The sequence below is a fragment of the Oncorhynchus gorbuscha genome, linkage group LG06 (assembly GCF_021184085.1).
Source record: "Oncorhynchus gorbuscha isolate QuinsamMale2020 ecotype Even-year linkage group LG06, OgorEven_v1.0, whole genome shotgun sequence".
In the NCBI taxonomy this organism is placed as follows: Eukaryota; Metazoa; Chordata; class Actinopteri; order Salmoniformes; family Salmonidae; genus Oncorhynchus; species Oncorhynchus gorbuscha.
The window spans coordinates 84,108,814-84,126,564 of NC_060178.1; the positions used below are offsets into that span (position 1 = coordinate 84,108,814).

General features: G+C 41.4%; 1 protein-coding gene across 1 annotated transcript in view; it reads left to right on the plus strand.

Annotated features, from left to right (window-relative positions):
- The first annotated feature begins 1,273 nt into the window (after positions 1–1,273).
- Positions 1,274–17,751, plus strand: part of stxbp4 (syntaxin binding protein 4) — a 50,364-nt gene continuing 33,886 nt past the window's right edge. Inside the window, exons 1-10 of the mRNA XM_046354822.1 lie at positions 1,274–1,340; positions 3,258–3,353; positions 5,811–5,883; positions 7,922–7,996; positions 12,214–12,305; positions 12,952–13,132; positions 13,682–13,808; positions 13,993–14,099; positions 14,407–14,710; positions 14,837–14,909. Coding sequence (XP_046210778.1) covers positions 1,274–1,340; positions 3,258–3,353; positions 5,811–5,883; positions 7,922–7,996; positions 12,214–12,305; positions 12,952–13,132; positions 13,682–13,808; positions 13,993–14,099; positions 14,407–14,710; positions 14,837–14,909 — 1,195 coding nt within the window. The remainder of the gene's footprint in view (positions 1,341–3,257; positions 3,354–5,810; positions 5,884–7,921; positions 7,997–12,213; positions 12,306–12,951; positions 13,133–13,681; positions 13,809–13,992; positions 14,100–14,406; positions 14,711–14,836; positions 14,910–17,751) is intronic.

Sequence of the window (17,751 nt, forward strand, 5' to 3'; positions counted from 1 at the left end):
TACAATGCACCTTATTCCAAAGTACGGAAAATGCTTATTTTCAACGTCCAGAAAATATGTATTTTTGATGTCTGGAAAATACATATTTTCACTGTTCATTTAGCACCTAAAGTGCACCTGATGTCAACGTCTGTGTGTACACTACGTTTGAAACAATTGTATTGACTGTAGTCATCCATTGCCCTAGTTTGAGCCCAAAGCCTTTGTCCTCTGCTTCTTCCTGTGTGTGTCTGTCCAGAGGATTAAATCGCCTGCCCTGTCCTGTCCTCCCAGGTCTGCAGATTGGCAGCAGCGTTTTCCAATACCTAATGCACCCGTTTAGACTGTAATTACTTTTTCATAATTTAAAAGATCTAGAAGCTCTTTGCTGCTGTAACCTATTTACTCCTATTGGTGACACAGCTTGCATACTGTTTACATTATAAGGCCAGGAATTTGTCCTGTTGACGGATTCAGAAAAAAGCTCCTGTACCTTACTATATGAAATAATTAGGGCGAGGAAAACTTTTCCCTGATCACATGAGCTGTCCTGGAAAAACTTCTGACCTTGTACAATTTACCAGCATAATGGCATTAATTCTCAACAACAAAATCTTCTTTTCAGATTGGGCTAAGTCCTTGGTTATTACTGTCATATGGTGCATTTTAATGCCGAGAATGGCTCATAGGGAGATTGGTCTGGACAGCCTGAGCTGATGTGATTCTGCCAGTCAAATTCCCTATGAAGAGATGAGACAGTGTGTTTTTGTTTTCCCCTGATGCTAAAACCCTGTCAGTCTGTGTCTGGCTGCTGCTTCTGACCCCACATACACTCCCAACGCACATCCGCCTCACACACTCTCACCTTAAATTCACCACACACACTCGCCAGACACTGTGGTGGCTCCGCAGACCGCACACTCTCTCTGCACACTCTTGCGGCAGCTCCTGACACATCTCATCCCAGCTTGTCTCTAAAGCCAATCCACAGCTGGTTATGGAACTAATTGGTGTTGCTCTCGGAACCTATTCTAACGAAATTCTTTGGACTATGATTCAATTACACCTCGAGACCGAAGACGAAAGCTCATTCAACGAACTCTGTGACTGTGAGAGGTTGCCACTTTTTCTCTCTTGCTTTATGTCTTCCCTTATCTCTTCCATTCTCTCCTGTCTGTCATAAATATTCTTCTTTCTCAGTCGACAAGGAAGGGAAGGGCTTAATATTTATTTTTCAAATGGTAAACGTTGGGACGACGTGACAGAGGAGGTGTTTGTGTGTTCCAGGACTATCATGGGACCTCACGGCATCAACCGGGCCATCGAGAGATTGGAGTTCTGTGACTGCAAGAAAGGACTGGGTCAGTATAGAACTTCACCTCGTAAGTGATGTGCATTATGAATAGATGTAGCTACAGTGAGTGTATGCATGTATAATGTTTTATCAGGCTATAACTGGGGCCCAGAGGTTTCCCTGGTCAGGTTGTGAAGGAAAAAATCTTGGCCCTAGCAATGAATGTTTATTATAGCAAGTCTAAGAGCGACATTTCCCCCCACAAAAACGAGCTAACACACCGCAACTTTCTAAATAATGGTAGCTCCGATATTGTACCTCGAAATTGCCCTAAATGTACTATCTGCTAGTTAGATAGAAGACCCCATAGATGTTATCTACTGGTGGTTCATATACACTACCAGTCAAAAGTTTTAGAACACCTACTCATTCAATGGGTTTTCTTTATTTTTACTATTTTCTACATTGTAGAATAATAGTGAAGACCTCAAAACTATGAAATAACACATATGGAATCATGTAGTAATCAAAAAAGTGTTAAATTAATACAAATATTTTATATTTGAGATTCTTCAAATAGCTACTCTTTGGCTTGATGACAGCTTTGCACACTCTTGGCATTCTCTCAACCAGCTTCACCTGGAATGCTTTTCCAACAGTCTTGAAGGAGTTCACACGTATGCTGAGCACTTGTTGGCTGCTTTTCCTTCACTCTGCGGTATGACTCATCCCAAACCATGTCCATTGGGATGAGGTCGGGGGATTGTGGAGGCTAGGTTGGATGCAGCACTCCATCACTCTCCTTCTTGGTAAAATAGCCCTTACACAGCCTGGAGGTGTGTTGGGTCATTGTCCTGTTGAAAAACAAAGAGTCCCACTAATCCCAAACCAGATGGGATGGCGTATCGCTGCAGAATGCTGTGGTAGCCATGCTGTTTAATGTGGGCCTTGAATTCTAAATAAATCACAGACAGTGTCACCAGAAAAGAACACACACACCATAACACCTTCTCCTTCATGCTTTATGGTGGGAAATACACATGCGGTTGATCATCCGTTCACCCACACCACGTCTCACAAAGACACAGAGGTTAGAACCAGAAATCTCCAATTTGGACTCCAGACCAAAGGACAAATTTCCACCGGTCTAATGTCCATTGCTTGTGTTTCTTGGCCCAAGCAAGTCTCTTATTATTATTGGTGTCCTTTAGTAGTGGTTTCTTTGCAGCAATTCCATGAAGGCCTGATTCGCAGTCTCCTCTGAACAGTTGATGTTGAGATGTGTCTTATTTGTGCTGCAATTCCGGGGGCTGGTTACTCTAATGAACGTATCCTCTGCAGCAGAGGTAACTCCGGGTCTTTCCATTCCTGGAGCGGTCCTCATGACAGCCAGTTTCAACATAGCACTTGATGGTTTTTGCAACTGCACTTGAAGAAACTTTCAAAGTTCTTAAAATGTTCCTTATTGACTGACCTTCATGTCTTAAAGTAATGATGGACTGTTGTTTCTCTGCTTATTTGAGCGGTTCTTGCCATAATAAGGACTTGGTCTTTTACCAAATAGGGCTATCTTCTGTATACCACCCCTAACTTGTTACAACACAACTGATTGGTTCAAACGAATTAAGAAGGAAAGAAATTCCACAAATTAACTTTTAAGAAGGCACACCTGTTCATTAAAATGCATTCCTGATGACTACCTCATGAAGCTGGTTGAGAGAATGCCAAGAGTGTGCAAAGCTGTCATCAAGGGAAAGGGTGCCTATTTGATGAATCTCAAATATAAAATATATTTTGATTAGTTTAACACTTTTTGGTTACTAGATTGTTCCATATGTGTTATTTCATAGTTTTGATGTCTTCACTATTATTCTACAATGTAGAAAATAGTAACAATAAAGAAAAACCATTGAATGAGTAGGTGTTCTAAAACTTCTGACCTGTAGTATAAAGTTTAACCTTCTGTCCCTTGTTTCTCATCCAGGGTTGAAAATCATAGGTGGCTACAGAGATCAAACACGGGAAGAGTTTGGGATCTTCATCAAGCGGGTGTTACCGGGAGGTCTGGCTGCTCAGGATGGTACGTTAATGTCTGGTTGTTGTTGTTTTTGTTGTTGTATCATTTACTACTATGTTGATAATAGGGCTGTCAAAGTTAAAGCATTAATTACAGTTAACGTTTGACATTTTAAATGCTGTAATTTTTTTAAAGCCGTTAATGGCATCTCCATTTCTTCCCCCAAGTCTGTTTACTGATGGACCCTTTTAAGCGCAGCACACACACATGCTCTGCTGTGCTCACTGAGGTGTAATATTAACTGGGTCCAAGGTTTATACAGAGAAACATTTTAATTTAGCACTCAGTGTGCACAGCAACATCATCCCAAAAAATGACAGACATTGGATGAATATAACATTTTAATATCGTCGGCTGTGAGTGATGGGAAAAAAAATTGACCCCAGCGACAATTATTTGAATAATTCAATGGATGTTTTGTGCACAAAAGTGAGGTCTAAAGTGTCTTATTAGGAATTTTCTGACTTCTGACTTCTCTATGTGGAAATTGTCTTTCTGGACCGGGTGTCAGTTAAACTGCAGTACCGAAGCAAAACTGTTGGAGCAGTCTAAACCGTGCTTCTCAACCAGAACACTGCCCCCCTTGGCTGTGCTGTGTGCTCTTAGTCTTGGCAGATAACAGCTCCTGGAGAGCTTCCACTATGCGTGCAGCTTTTGAGCAACAATTTCAAAGGAAAACTTACAGAAAGTTCAATCATCAACACATTCCCAGGCATTTCTTTGTATAACAGCAAAAACATAATTTGCACAGAAGTAGCTAACTAGTTATGCTAATGTTAGCTAGCTAGCTAACCAAACGAGAATGTTTACAATGCCATGGCTTCTTGATTTAACTAATTTCCCACAATTATTTTAATCAGAACAGGACATCCATTCCATTTAGTTACTGGTTTTATTGTAGTTCTCAGGTCAAAACATTTAAAGTAACTATCCAGTGTTTCCAAATTTCTATGAAATACCAAAGGAAATAAAAAATAAGAGTGATATAGTTTTCCCTCCAATTTTGTATTTATTAAGTATTTTAAAAATTTGCTTTTCTGTGTTGGAATGGTGTGGCTGTATCCCAACAACAGAATGATGTGGGCGTATACCGGTCATAAAAAATATTAAACGCAAATAAACACTGGCCAGCTCATCCTCCTCAGGAAGATGACATCATGAAACAGTCTGTTTGAGATACAAGTTTGAGGTGGAGTTTTTTCTCCAATGTATGCTTTGGCCACAAAAACGAGTACAGGATGACTCAACAGCATTATTTGGGTATGAGTTAACAGAATATGAACTTTTAAAAGTGTGATTTTCCCTGGACAATTACTTTAAGCAAATGATCCCAATTCTTGTAGTAGCAGCTTGTGACTAGTTCATGTTGAGGAACATGGATAAGTAACCTAGCTTAGGCTATATTTAATAGCTGTATTAGATTACACCTGCCGAATAGCGCATGCTCTTAAAAACCTTTTGAAACTAGGGGGCACTATAATAATTTTTGGAAAAATAACGTTCCCAAAGTAAACGGGCTATTTTGACAGGACAAGATGCTAGAATATGCATATAATTGACAGCTTAGGATAGAAAACACTAAAGTTTCCAAAACTGTAAAAATATTATCTGTGAGTATAACAGAACTGATATTGCAGGCGAAAAGGGCCTGAGCCAAAAATCCCGGGACCAATCATGGAAGGGACTCTTATTTAGAAAGCTCTGTGTTCCTATGTGTCCCTATTGAGCAGTGAATGGGATATCAACCAGATTCCTTTTTCTATGGCTTCACTAATGTGTCTAGTGTCACAATACATTGTTTCAGGCTTTTATTTTGAAAAATGAGCCTGAATGACAACATTGCGTCAGTGGTCAGCTGAAGGGTCTCAGAGTGATTTGTGCATAATAGACAACTTTTTGAAGATCTGGGGACCCATGTCAAATCTTTTCAGTCTCCTGAGGGGGAAAGGTGTTGTCGTGCCCTCTTCACAACTGTCTTGGTGATAGTTCATTGGTGATGTGGACACCAAGGAACTTGAAACTCTCGACCCGCTCCACTTCAGCCCTGTCGATGTTAATGGGGACATGTTCGGCCCGATGAGCTCCTTTGTCTTGCTCACAGAGGGAGAGGTTGTTGTCCTGGCACCACAATGCAAGGTCTCTGACCTCCTCCCTATAGGCTGTCTCATCGTTGTCGGTGATCAGGCCTACCACTGTTGTGTCGTCAGCACACTTAATGATTGTGTTGGAGTCGTGCTTGACCACGAAGTCGTGGGTGAACAGAGAATACAGGAAGGGACTAAGCACGCACCCCTGAGGGGCCCCAGTGTTGAGGATCAGCGTGGCAGATGTGTTGTGCCTACCCTTACCACCTGGGGGGCGATTAACTCAATATTATTTTTTATGTCGTTTGACAGCCCTAGTTGATAAACATCCTCTGTTGCTGATGATGACAAAATGCTCTCTCTCTCTCTACTCCAGGACGGCTTAGAACGGGCGACCTCGTTTTGGAAGTCAATAATATGAGTTTAGGTGGACGAGTAACCAACGAGAGGTAGGTCAGTAGTGCACAGTGGTAGACTCTGAACCTAAGGTGTGAATGACGCTATACTAGATTTCTTGTTTATTCTTACTGATCCTTAACTTATTAGTCTCTAAAGCATGTTTCATTGACTTTTGTCTTTCAAACATGTTTTCAATCAATCAAATCAAATGTATATATAAAGCCCTTTTTACATCAGCAGATGTCAAAGTGCTATACAGAAACCCAGCCTAAAACCCCAAATAGCAAGTAATGCAGACATAGAAGCACGGGAATAATCTACTTGAATGCCACACGTTGCATAAAAAAACAACTGGATTATGTACATAAAGGGCTATGATGTGTATGTCTACTGTATTTACAGTACATTGGGAAAGTATTCAGACCCCTTGACATTTTCCACATTTTGTTACGTTACAGCCTTATTCTAAAATGGTTTAAATAGTTTTACTCCCCTCATCAATCTACACACAATACCCTATAATGGCAAAGCAAAAACAGGTTTTTCAAGATTTTTGCAAATGTCTAAAAAAAAATGTTTACATAAGTATTCAAACCCTTTACTTTGTTGAAACGCCTTTGGCAGCGATTACAGCCTCGAGTCATCCTGGGTATGACACTACATGCTTGGCACACCTGTATTTGGGGAGTTTCTCCATTCTCTGCAGATCCTCTCAAGTTCTGTCATGTTGGATGGGGAGTGTCACTGCACAGCTATTTGCAGGTTTTTCCAGAGATGTTTGATTGGGTTCAAGTCTGGGCTCTGGCTGGGCCACTCAAGGACATTCAGAGACTTGTCCCGAAACCACTCCTGTGTTGTCTTAGCTGTGTGCTTAGGGTCGTTGTCCTGTTGGAAGGTGAACCTTCGCTCCAGTCTGAGGTCATGAAGGATCTCTCTGTACTTGCTCCGTTCAGCTTTCCCTCAATCCTGACTAATCTCCCAGTCCCTGCCTCTGAAAAACATTCCCACAGCATGATGCTGCCACCACCATGCTTCACCGTAGGGATGGTGCCAGGTTTTCATTCCAGATGTGACACTTGGCATTCAGGCCTAAGTGTTCAATCTTGATTTCATCAGACCAGAGAATCTTGTTTTTCATCGTCTGAGTCCTTTAGGTGCCTTTTGACAAACTCCAAGCAGGCTGCCATGTGCCTTTTACTGAGGAGTGGCTTCCGTCTGGCCACTCTTATAATAAAGGCCTAATTGGTAGAGTGCTGCAGAGATGGTTGTCCTTCTGGAAGGTTCTCCCATCTCCAAAGAGGAACTCTGGAGTTCTGTCAGAGTGACCATTGGGTTCTTGGTCACCTTTCCTGACCAAGGCCCTTCTTCCCCGATTTCTCAGTTTGGCCAGGCGGTCAGCTCTAGGAAGTCTGCTGCTTCCAAACTTCTTCCATTTAAGAATCATGGAGGCCACTGTGTTCTTGAGGGCCTTCAATGCTGCAAACATTTTTTGGTACCCTTCCCCAGATCGGTGCCTCGACATAATCCTGTCTTGGAACTCTACGAACAATTCCTTCGACCTCATGGCTTGGTTTTTGCTCTGACATGAACTGTCAACTGTGGGACCTTATATAGACAGGTGTGTGCCTTTCCAAATCATGTCCAATCAATTGAATTTACCACAGGTGGACACCTATCAAGCTGTAGAAACATCTCAAGGATGATCAATGGAAACAGGATGCACCCAAGCTCAATTTCAAGTCTCATAGTAAAGGGTCTGAATAATTATGGAAATAAAGTATTTCTGTTTTTAAATATTTTTTTTTTATACATTTACAAAAATGTCTAAAACTGTTTTTGCTTCGTCATTATGGGGTATTGTATGTAGATTGATGAGGACAAAATGTGGAAAATATCAAGGGATCTGAATACTTTCCGAATGCACTGTATGTCTGAAAGTGTTCCAAATGGCAAATGGCATCCTATTCCCTATGGGCCCTGGTCATAAGCAGTGCACTAGAAAGGGAATAGGGTGCCATTTGAGACGCATAGTTTCCTGAACCTGGGTGTTGTGTTAAAACGACTCTCCTCTCTCCTGTGGTCCTATAGGGCGGTTGATATCCTCCGATCAGCGTCAGCCTCCAATCACATGTCTCTGATGGTTGCCAGGGATGATGAAAGCAGGTAACCAAGGCTGACTTTATTTAATACATTTAATATATATATATATATATATATATATATTTTTTTTTCTCATCAGAAGTTTGGTTGAAATTATTTATACTTTGGAGCATTTAACCACCATTTGAAAAGTTCCAATCCTGACCTCAAAGCACAGAAAAGAAAAATGCAACACACAGTCTTGTCTGATTTGTGCTGTGTCACTGTGTGAAAGAGTAACACTATGATAATCACTGGACCTTTTTGCTCTGAGATGAACCTGAGAGACCTCAAGTGTGGAGTCTATGCCCTATTATTTTTACAGTAACTTACATGCAGCTTGGTGGCTGTATTTCACATTATAGTACACCTACTGACATTTTAAAAAACTTTTTGACAGGGATGTGTCTTTTCCACATGATCCCCGGTGTAATATAAATAAGGTCACTTCAGCATGTACTGTGTAATGACATACAGTACAATACCGTCAGATTGAAGGCAATATACTTTTAAAGAAGTATACACATAGGAGTAAAATTGGTACAGCATTCTCACTCACAGGTGCAACAAATATTGCCTCTTACAAGGCACGCCACAAAATATGTTCTAAAAATATGGTACAGTACTGTGTTTTGTGGGGTGAAATTACAGTACCTTCGAAATACAGCAATATTCTCACAATGCGCCATCATTTTACAGCATGCTGTTGTTAAACATTTTAGAATGTTTTATGGTTGATAATATCTAAAATTATTGTATAAATTACAGTTTTCCATTGCAGTGTAGTGCTTAGCCTCTGTGAGGTTGTATGTAGTCGATGTACAGTAGGGTGCACTACATCAGAGTACTTCATCATTGTTGTCACTACTGAACGACGCTTAATCTTGTTAGGAGCTGAGTGGTGATTTGTTTTTGATCAATCTAAAAATAGGGTTAATACAGTAAGAACATTAAGGGGCTTTGGTAGTGTTCGCTCATAAACAGACAAGGCGTCCCAAATGGTGCCCTATTCTAATATTGTATTGTCATATATAATGTAATAATAATATTATATTCTTAACCAGAGCCCTGGTCAAAAATAGTTCACTATATAGGGAATAGGTTGACAGAAACAGAGTTTAGGAAAGAAAGGTAGAGTGTTGCGTAACAGTGTTTGAGGCCTTGATGTATAAATAATATAATACTACATGCCATTAACAAGACGCTTTTATCCAAAGTGACTTAGTCATGTGTGCATACATATGTCAAATGCGCAGATTCAGAAAAAGGCTTATGACAAGACAGATAAAGCACATTCATTCATAGCTGCAAGGGTGTTTGCTTCTATTGCATTTGGCACTCTTTTCAGAATACTTCATAGTTATATTCGAATGATGCAGTTACCAACCTGTGCCAATGAGAGAGAGCCAAAGTGATCTATAGAAACAACTAAAGTTCATCAATCAAGACTTGATCTGAAAGCAGAGCTGCTCTGAAACAGAGCTCAAAGCAGTGTTGTTTGGGGGGGGGGGGGGGTGAGACAGAGTCAAGACAGAGACCAGAAAAATGCAAATTAAAATTCAAGACCATGATTGTAATTTTGTCAAATCACCACCATATTAAGAGGTCAAAATGTCCAGTATTTCTGTGTTCATATTTCAGAACAACATGGATTCTTTAGACATTTAGAATAGTGAAAACATGCATGCGGAGGGAAAATAGAGCCACTCTACAAATTATTACTAACCCAAACACAGTGGGGAACAATGGGCCTTCTACACCTGCAGAGAAAGGCTAAGGATTTATAAAACAAAAATGATGATAATAATAATAATAATAATGATAATTATATTATTATTTTAGATGATGTTCTGATTTTATCTCTTCAGTTTTTGTTGGAAAGGGTTAACACTGAAGAGAAAAAAAGATCCATTCAGGAATTTCTTTGCTGGTCTCTGGGGGAGATAAACACAGTTTTTGTAATTTACCGTCAGATTTGCACTGATAAACGATGGGAAATTGTAGCCGCCTCATCCTTCTGTAGCTTTCCTGCCAATGCATGCTTGTCCCAACCAAGCACCCAAGCTAACTGGCTAAAGTTGGCTAGCTTGCTAGATAGCTACTTTCAGACACAAATGAGAGAACACCTCATTCTGACCATTTTACTTGCCGTAGCAGAGCTGGTTAGGCTGTTTACATGTTATCTAGAGCGTTCTTGAGTAACTATTACTTTCTTTCTTTTTACCTGCGCTTACTGACTGTAAATAGCCATCGTGAATTTGTGAACGCAAGAGATACGCTAACTGGATAACAGTCGATCAAGTTCTTGCTATCTAATCAAATAACACCTGCATCTCTAGCTGTGTATAGCCACCAAAAAATTATATGAAGTCAGTCACTCACCCACTCCTCCAACGGCATGACATGACATCTTCCTAGCAGCTAGCTAGCTAGCGATCGAGCTACTATTAGGCTACATGTTTTTAGCTTGCTACATAGATACGCTAGCATATTAGCCACGTTACTTGTGATCATTGCCAGGCCCATCCATGTCTACGCCCCCGATGCGCGCAACGCATGATGACAATTGTGCATCAAAAATAGCCTACTAACCAACACTTCACTTCGCACTAAACTTTTTCAATACCTGGTTTGCATACTGGTATATATAAGTTCCTATCCTACCGGCTACCGATGTCATTCTTCTGTGAGCTGCACACTTGCTGCCTGATGATGATATTCCGTTGAACCTAGGCTTTGTGTGCGGCGCGCATGTGAATATATTTCACGTTCTTTGCGATTGTGCAGGCTACTTTCTGCATGATTTCTATTTTGTACTACATCATTGATAAATCGTATACCTCCACCACACTACTTTGATATGCATCCGTAAGGATTAAGAAGTACATACGCAAAGCCCACTGAAAAAAAGTGGGTATATGGTTTATAGCTGCTTATACCATCCACTAACGTTACACCATTTTGTGTTTTACAAAAAGTGCATTCTCCTACATTAGTGCGCTGATATTAAGGTTGCTTTCTTTTTATAATCACGAATCTGTCACAACCCGAAGGCCTATAGGTTCGCCACTGCGCAAACGTCTATAATAGATATAAAGGCTGTTTAGCTAATGCTTCAAGAAATACGCAGTTTTATGCGCTGATTTAACGGAAGCTGATAATTATGAGTTTTTTTACTCCGCTCGTCTCGGGAAGAAATTATGAGTCCTTATTGTCCGAGACCGAGTACAACTGTATCCGACACCGAGACACTCAATATGTGTTCTCGAGACTGGACTACAACACAGTCTCAAAGCCAGGTCAGTAATATTACCTCAGAATGCTGTGATGAGTCATTCAGCTGGTTAAAGTTAAAAACGTACATAGCATCCTCTGTGACTCTAGTTCTAACTGCTGAGGAAAGGTCTCCGTCCTCTGTCTCTCTCCTTTCACGTCTCACCCTGTATTGTACACCGGGCCTGACATAAAGGGACCTGGCACTCTGCTAGGCTCTGTGCTTTTCATAATTTGTCAGCCACAATACAGTCACACCCAACGGCCCAACCGCCAGACAACTAGACATATACAAGCTGACATATTAGGGACAGAAGACTATCTGGGCTCCTGAAGTGGACCCTTCTCATCCAGAAAAAAACAAGGCGAACAAGCTACAGATTAGTTCAACTAGAATGACAGTCTCATTCACCGTTGCACAAAAAGAGTTGTGAGTAAACCACACCCCAAAATATTCAAATAAACTGCCACCCCTATATTTGAATTATCATGAAAAGATGAAAGAACATGTACAAACAATCACTCCGAAGGGCTCAATGGGTTCTTTGGGTCAGTTTGGTTCCACAAAGAACTCTCAAGGAACCCTCATTTATTTAGTGTCTATGACACAAAACTGAATCCCAGATCAGACAGTTGGTGGCAAGAGGTCAATCCCTCTCTCCAAGACATACTTATTAGGTTATGGCTGGGCTCCAACAAGGGCTCCAAGCACCTAGACTCTTTACCCGAACTCTTAAGACAGTAGACTCTTTACCGCAAGATTAAACTGGATTAGCAGCCTGATCTGATATAGCTCAAATAATCCTAATCTCAACCACTGACAAAGAAGTCACTTTTAATGAGCCCATGCCCATCAGATGTCACTGGGAATCAATGTCTATCTGACCATGGGAGGGAGACAGAGATCTACTGCACTGTTTCTATGGGTAAATTGACAGCGTGGGTCTGTGTTTGTGTGTGTCTTCCAGGCGGGAGTTCATAGAGTTGATGAATAAGTATGGTTCTCAAAGCAGTTTTAAAGGAAGCTCAGGGAGAGTCTCCCCTACACAACTGTCTACAGGTGAGTTTCTGTACCTAGGACCTTTGTGTCCCAAATGGCTCCCATTTGGGAAAAGGGCCCTGGTTAAAGGTAGTGGACTATATAGGGAATAGGGTGCCATTTGGGACTCATAAACTGTACCTAAGACCTGGTTGTCCCCCGTTCCCCTCCTCATCTCCATGTAACACTATAGTCTCTTAACCATTATCTTCCTACTTTCACACTCCTAATTCTCATTCATTTTCCCTTTCACAATCCTTACTCTCATCCGTATTCACAATTGTTTTCACCTTCTCCAACTGAGTGCTGGCTCAGCTCCTCTCGCAATCCGCCTCCCTCTCCAAACATCCTTTCACCGACACTCAAATTCAACACGGCATTATTTAAAATAATAGAGCACTGAATCCTACCTTGAGATATGCATGAGAACATTGGGCAACAATGTGGCTAACGTGTGTAGGTGTTTCTCTATGCTAATCAAAAGAGCTGTTTTTACACCTCACAATGTGTGATTCATTATTGGCTCCTGTACCAATGTATGTCATCGATCGGAAGTAACAAACCTCTTCTCTCTCTCTCTCTCTCTCTCTCTCTCTCTCTCTCTCTCTCTCTCTCTCTCTCTCTCTCTCTCTCTCTCTCTCTCTCTCTCTCTCTCACTTCCCCCCAGGAGACAAGACAGACACGGCCTCCTCCTCTTCCTCCTCCAGATCTACCAGTCCCACCAGCCAGCTCCTCAGCCCTAAAGAGGGGGTCACAGGACCCCCTTTCACCCCTGGACCCCTCTATACCACTGGCCCCCCCTACACATCGAACCCTAACACAACCCCTACACAGCACGTCTTCAATAAGTAAGTGTCAGGCAGAAATAGAACGAGACAGTTAAAGCACCGGGAATATTGCACTTGTTGTCACTGTCTGTTTGTCCTCATAATTTAAAATCCCGACAGAAGGTTTTTTTCCAGAGAACTAGATAGATAAATGGCCAGGTTATATATCCCTGATGTCCTTGTGTCACTAAGATAGATTGAAAGGTTGTAACAGTTTATCCTTGATATCCTTTTATATAAGATCTAGTTGTGTAACACAAAACAATATATTGAATGTGTGCATGATGCTGAACAGTCACGTTGCTCTCTGACAGAAGAGAAACCCTCACATGTATAGAAGGAGAGAGATAGAGAAAGATACAAATACAAAGGAAGAGAGATTTCAGGGACAGCCTGAATGAAACCCATATGTTTTTGTGTGTTTATTTAATCATGCTCACAGTCTGTGTGCTAGTCTGAGATATACTGCACACTCTCACTTCCTCTTCCTCTCTCCCTGACTGCCCCTTTCTATCTTTCTCTCTTTCCCTGCCCTATTATATACTTCTCTCTCTCTCTGTCTCTCGACAGCGTCATTCAGTTGATATGCATCTCAAAGGGAACAGGCCTGGGCCTCATCATAAAAGGCGGAGCTAACCGAGCCGAGGGACCAATGGTGTTGATTCAGGAAATAATACCTGGAGGAGACTGCCAGAGGGTGACTTGTCACTATGTTTACCTTTTGATACAGGGGGAATCAGGTGTTATTCATGGGTTTTTACATGGGGTTTTGTGGGAAGACAAAGTGTGAGACAGGAAAAATATGTGTTGGTTCAACTGACAATGACCATGTTTATTATAGTCAAACTATAGGCTAATGATATTCTCTATCTGCATTGCAGGACGGTAGACTACAGCCAGGAGATCAGCTGGTGTCGATTAATAAGGAGTCGTTAGTTGGAGTGACCTATGAGGAGGCGAGAAGTATCCTGACATGCACCAAACTCAGGTGGGGCGCACCTGTATGACTTTACCTGAATATGTATTGACAGGATAAACCTCCCAAGGTCTACCACCTTGTTTTCAAGGGGTTCCTGTATAAAGATACAGTAGAAGAAGAGTAAACATATCTACTGTAGCAATTGTGTGAACTGTAACCTAGGATGCGTTCATGGCACCCTATTCTTTAAATAGCGCACCACTTTTGACTTGATCCCTATGGGCCCTGGTAAAAAAAATAGTGCCATTTGGGATATATTCATATTTACTACTTTATAAGTATTCCAATCCATTCTCATTTCTCTGTCCTTCTTCAGACCAGACCCTACGGTGGAGATAGCGTTTATGAGACACAGGTCTTCCTCCAGCTCTGCTTCCTCCAGCAGTGGCCCCCAGAGCCCTATCACCCCCCAGGGCCCAGTCAGCGGAGCCCCCACAGTGCCTCCCATCAGGAAAGAGACCATGGCTGTGCTGGGGGCCCTGCCTCTCCCTGCATCACTGCTCCAGCACAGGAGAACCACACTCCCTGCAGCCCTCCCTGGGGTTCCCCTGGTGGTGCCCAAGATCACCTCCACCCTCAACCCCGCCAGCGAGACCCTGCCATCTGTCAACCTTAGCCAAGTTAGAGGCTGAGGCTCGAACACACGTTCAACACACACACCCACTCACACCAGTCTTCTCTGAAAATGGTTATTCCTCCTATATAGTATTAATGGTTGGTGTGGTTTGTGTGGTTGTGTCCTGCAGGTTCGAATGAGAACAGAACAGATGTGTGTCTCCTCCCCCCGTCAGAGTCCCAGCACCACAGATGCCAAGCCTGGTGAGATCTGTCTACTTCTCTATCATCTCTGTGTCTCTGTCTCCGTTTTTCTCTCTTTCGCTCCTCCAATTATTTCTCTCTCTCTCAGCCTCTCTCTCTCTCAGCCTCTCTCTTTTAGCCTTTCTTTCTCTCAGCCTCTCTCTCTCTCTCCTTCTTTCTTCTTCTCTCCCTCTCTGTCTCACCTTCACATTTGCCTCTGGGCTAATATAACTAATCTGACATGTCTTAGTTATTGATGTACATTTGGAACATGGTGTCCCATGGCTTTAAGACATGTCCCAGTCCCACCCTCCCATACAGTACACCTACACTTTGAATGCATCACAAATGGCACTCTATTCCATATGTAGTGCACTAATTTTGACCAGGGCCCATAGGGCTCTGGTAAAAAGTACTGTACTATATAGGGTATAGGGTGCCCTTTGGGACTCACACCTCCAGGTGGGAACTATACTGGGAAAATGGTCACAGCAGGTTGTAAAGAAGAGATTAATAGTCAAATGAGTGTGTGCCTTTTAGCCCTTATCTCTCTTCACAGGACAGAGCCATGTCATAAACGCAGTCAGTGAGTCAGGCAAACAACCAGCCCAAGTAATGATGTGACCTATACTTGAAACCTACATTTGAAACCAGTTCTAACATGATATCTTGTCAAACTCACACGCACACCTCACTCCATGTGTGTCTCTGTGTAATTTCAAGTGTTCACAACTGTTCTGTGCGTTGTTGTGTATCTGTTCTGTGTTATTGTTCTAGGCAGTTTTACTTCACTGAACTGGGTTGTACAGTTCTAAAGAAATGTACTCTGCTCTACTCTGTTCTATACCACCCTAAGCAGTTCAAAGCAATTCTATAAGGTTATGTGGGGTACCAAAGTTCCCCCTTGTGAGAAAATTAAGTATATTCTATTCTGCTCTATAATGCCCAATGTTGTCTTCTAGAGTTGGCCATATGAGCCCTGGTCAAAAGTAATGCACAATATAGGGAATAGGGAGCCATTTTGGAACCCAAAATCAGATATATCAGAGCCTGTTGCGTTGGTACATAGAGAAGATACACAGCAAATTATCCAGTGTAAAAAAAAAAAAAATTCACACTGAGAGTGTTACTATTTGAATAAGGCTTTACACTTAGCAGTGTGTTAATGTAACACTTCTGGTGCCTATATGGGTCCACAGACTCAACACTTTCAGTGTTGATTTAACTCTGTTTGTTTTTTAACACTGGAGATTTGGCTGTGTAGACTGGTAGGACAGATGTAGCGTGGTGTGGGGTGCAGCCAGGAAGGAGGAGATCGAGTGAGGCGGAAGACGCTTCATCTGAATGTGTCAAAACAAGACATGTCTATTAGGTGGAAAAAGGCTAATCTGGCCTTGGATGTCTAGTCTACACAGTCTAAGGGACATTTCGTCCCACACCTAGAGGTGTCAAAAACAAGACACTGTCATCTTCCGGATGGAATCCCTTCTCAGAATAATGTTCTTCGAGCGGCTTTGGTATGATGAGTGATGTTGTCTGGATGTTCTGTGTTGCTCAACATGTTAATGATCAGTTGATACAGAGATGTGAATGATTGGCAGATAGACTTCCTTCAAGTGTTGCCCAGAATGTTAATGTTCAGTTGGTGCAGCCATTTAATCAGATATGACTCCTGTGCACACATTTTAAACGTTTACTGCATTTGTCAACGTAACCTAAAACTGTTTTACATACATTGTCTACCTTCTTTACCTATACTAATTACCGGAACTACCTCGATTTACCACTTTCAAACTTTCAATTTGTTCTAATAATAATAACAACATATGCCATTTAGCAGATGCTTTTATCCAAAGTGACTTCAGTCATGTTTGCATACATTTTAAATTCAGGTGGTCCCGGGAATCAAACCCATTATCCTGGTGTTGGAAACGCCATGCTCTATCAACAGAGCTACAGAAGACTATATCTGTATATATACTATATCTGTCTGTCAGAGGACTGTACAAAGGACTGCATATGTCTATCATCTTGCTATGTCGTGAGCTTGGTAGATTTTTAACAAATATAATGTGGTGGTTTGAAAAGCTGTGAAGCAGAGCCGTCCATCAGAATAGTAATTTCCTCCCTCGTTCTTTCTGTCTTTTCTCCTCTGTGCCTTTCTCTCTAATTATGCCTCGCTCCAGACTATGTGATACTGTCTGTTTACACCTGTAGCTCACCTGGGGTGCGTTCAGTTCACTTAAACGTTTGCTACATCGCTGAGCGTTTTTTAATGTTTTTTTTTTTTTTAATTAAAAAATATTTTATTTTTGCATTTTACAATTAAGAACATTCAAAACAAAAGTGAAAAGATATTAGACAACGATAGGACAAAGTGACAGTAACAGACGAACGTAACAAAAATAAATTATAATTATAGTTATATAAACAAACATACAATAATACATTAAAAAAATTAAAAACTATATATATTTTTTTTAAATAACGAGACATTGTATCACCTGCCGTAGGCTACATAATATACATTACGTGTGAAACATTATGTGAGGATTATATATAGATTCAATAAATGAGATGTGGGGGGAGATTCTCCATATAGTCAATAAAAGGTTGCCAAATTCTGTAAAATGTCTTTAACTTATTCCTCAAGCAGTAAGTGATTTTCTCCAAAGGGATACAACTATTAACTTCCGAAAGCCACATTGCAACTGGCAGGGAGGAAACCAATTTCCATTTCAAGGCAACACATTTCTTGGCAATCGCTAGCAATATTTCTGTTAGCTTTATAGTATGGCTTTGCCTAAGATTGGTTTTAGTAAAGTTACCCAGTAGACAGACCTCCGGGTCTAAAGGGAATGCA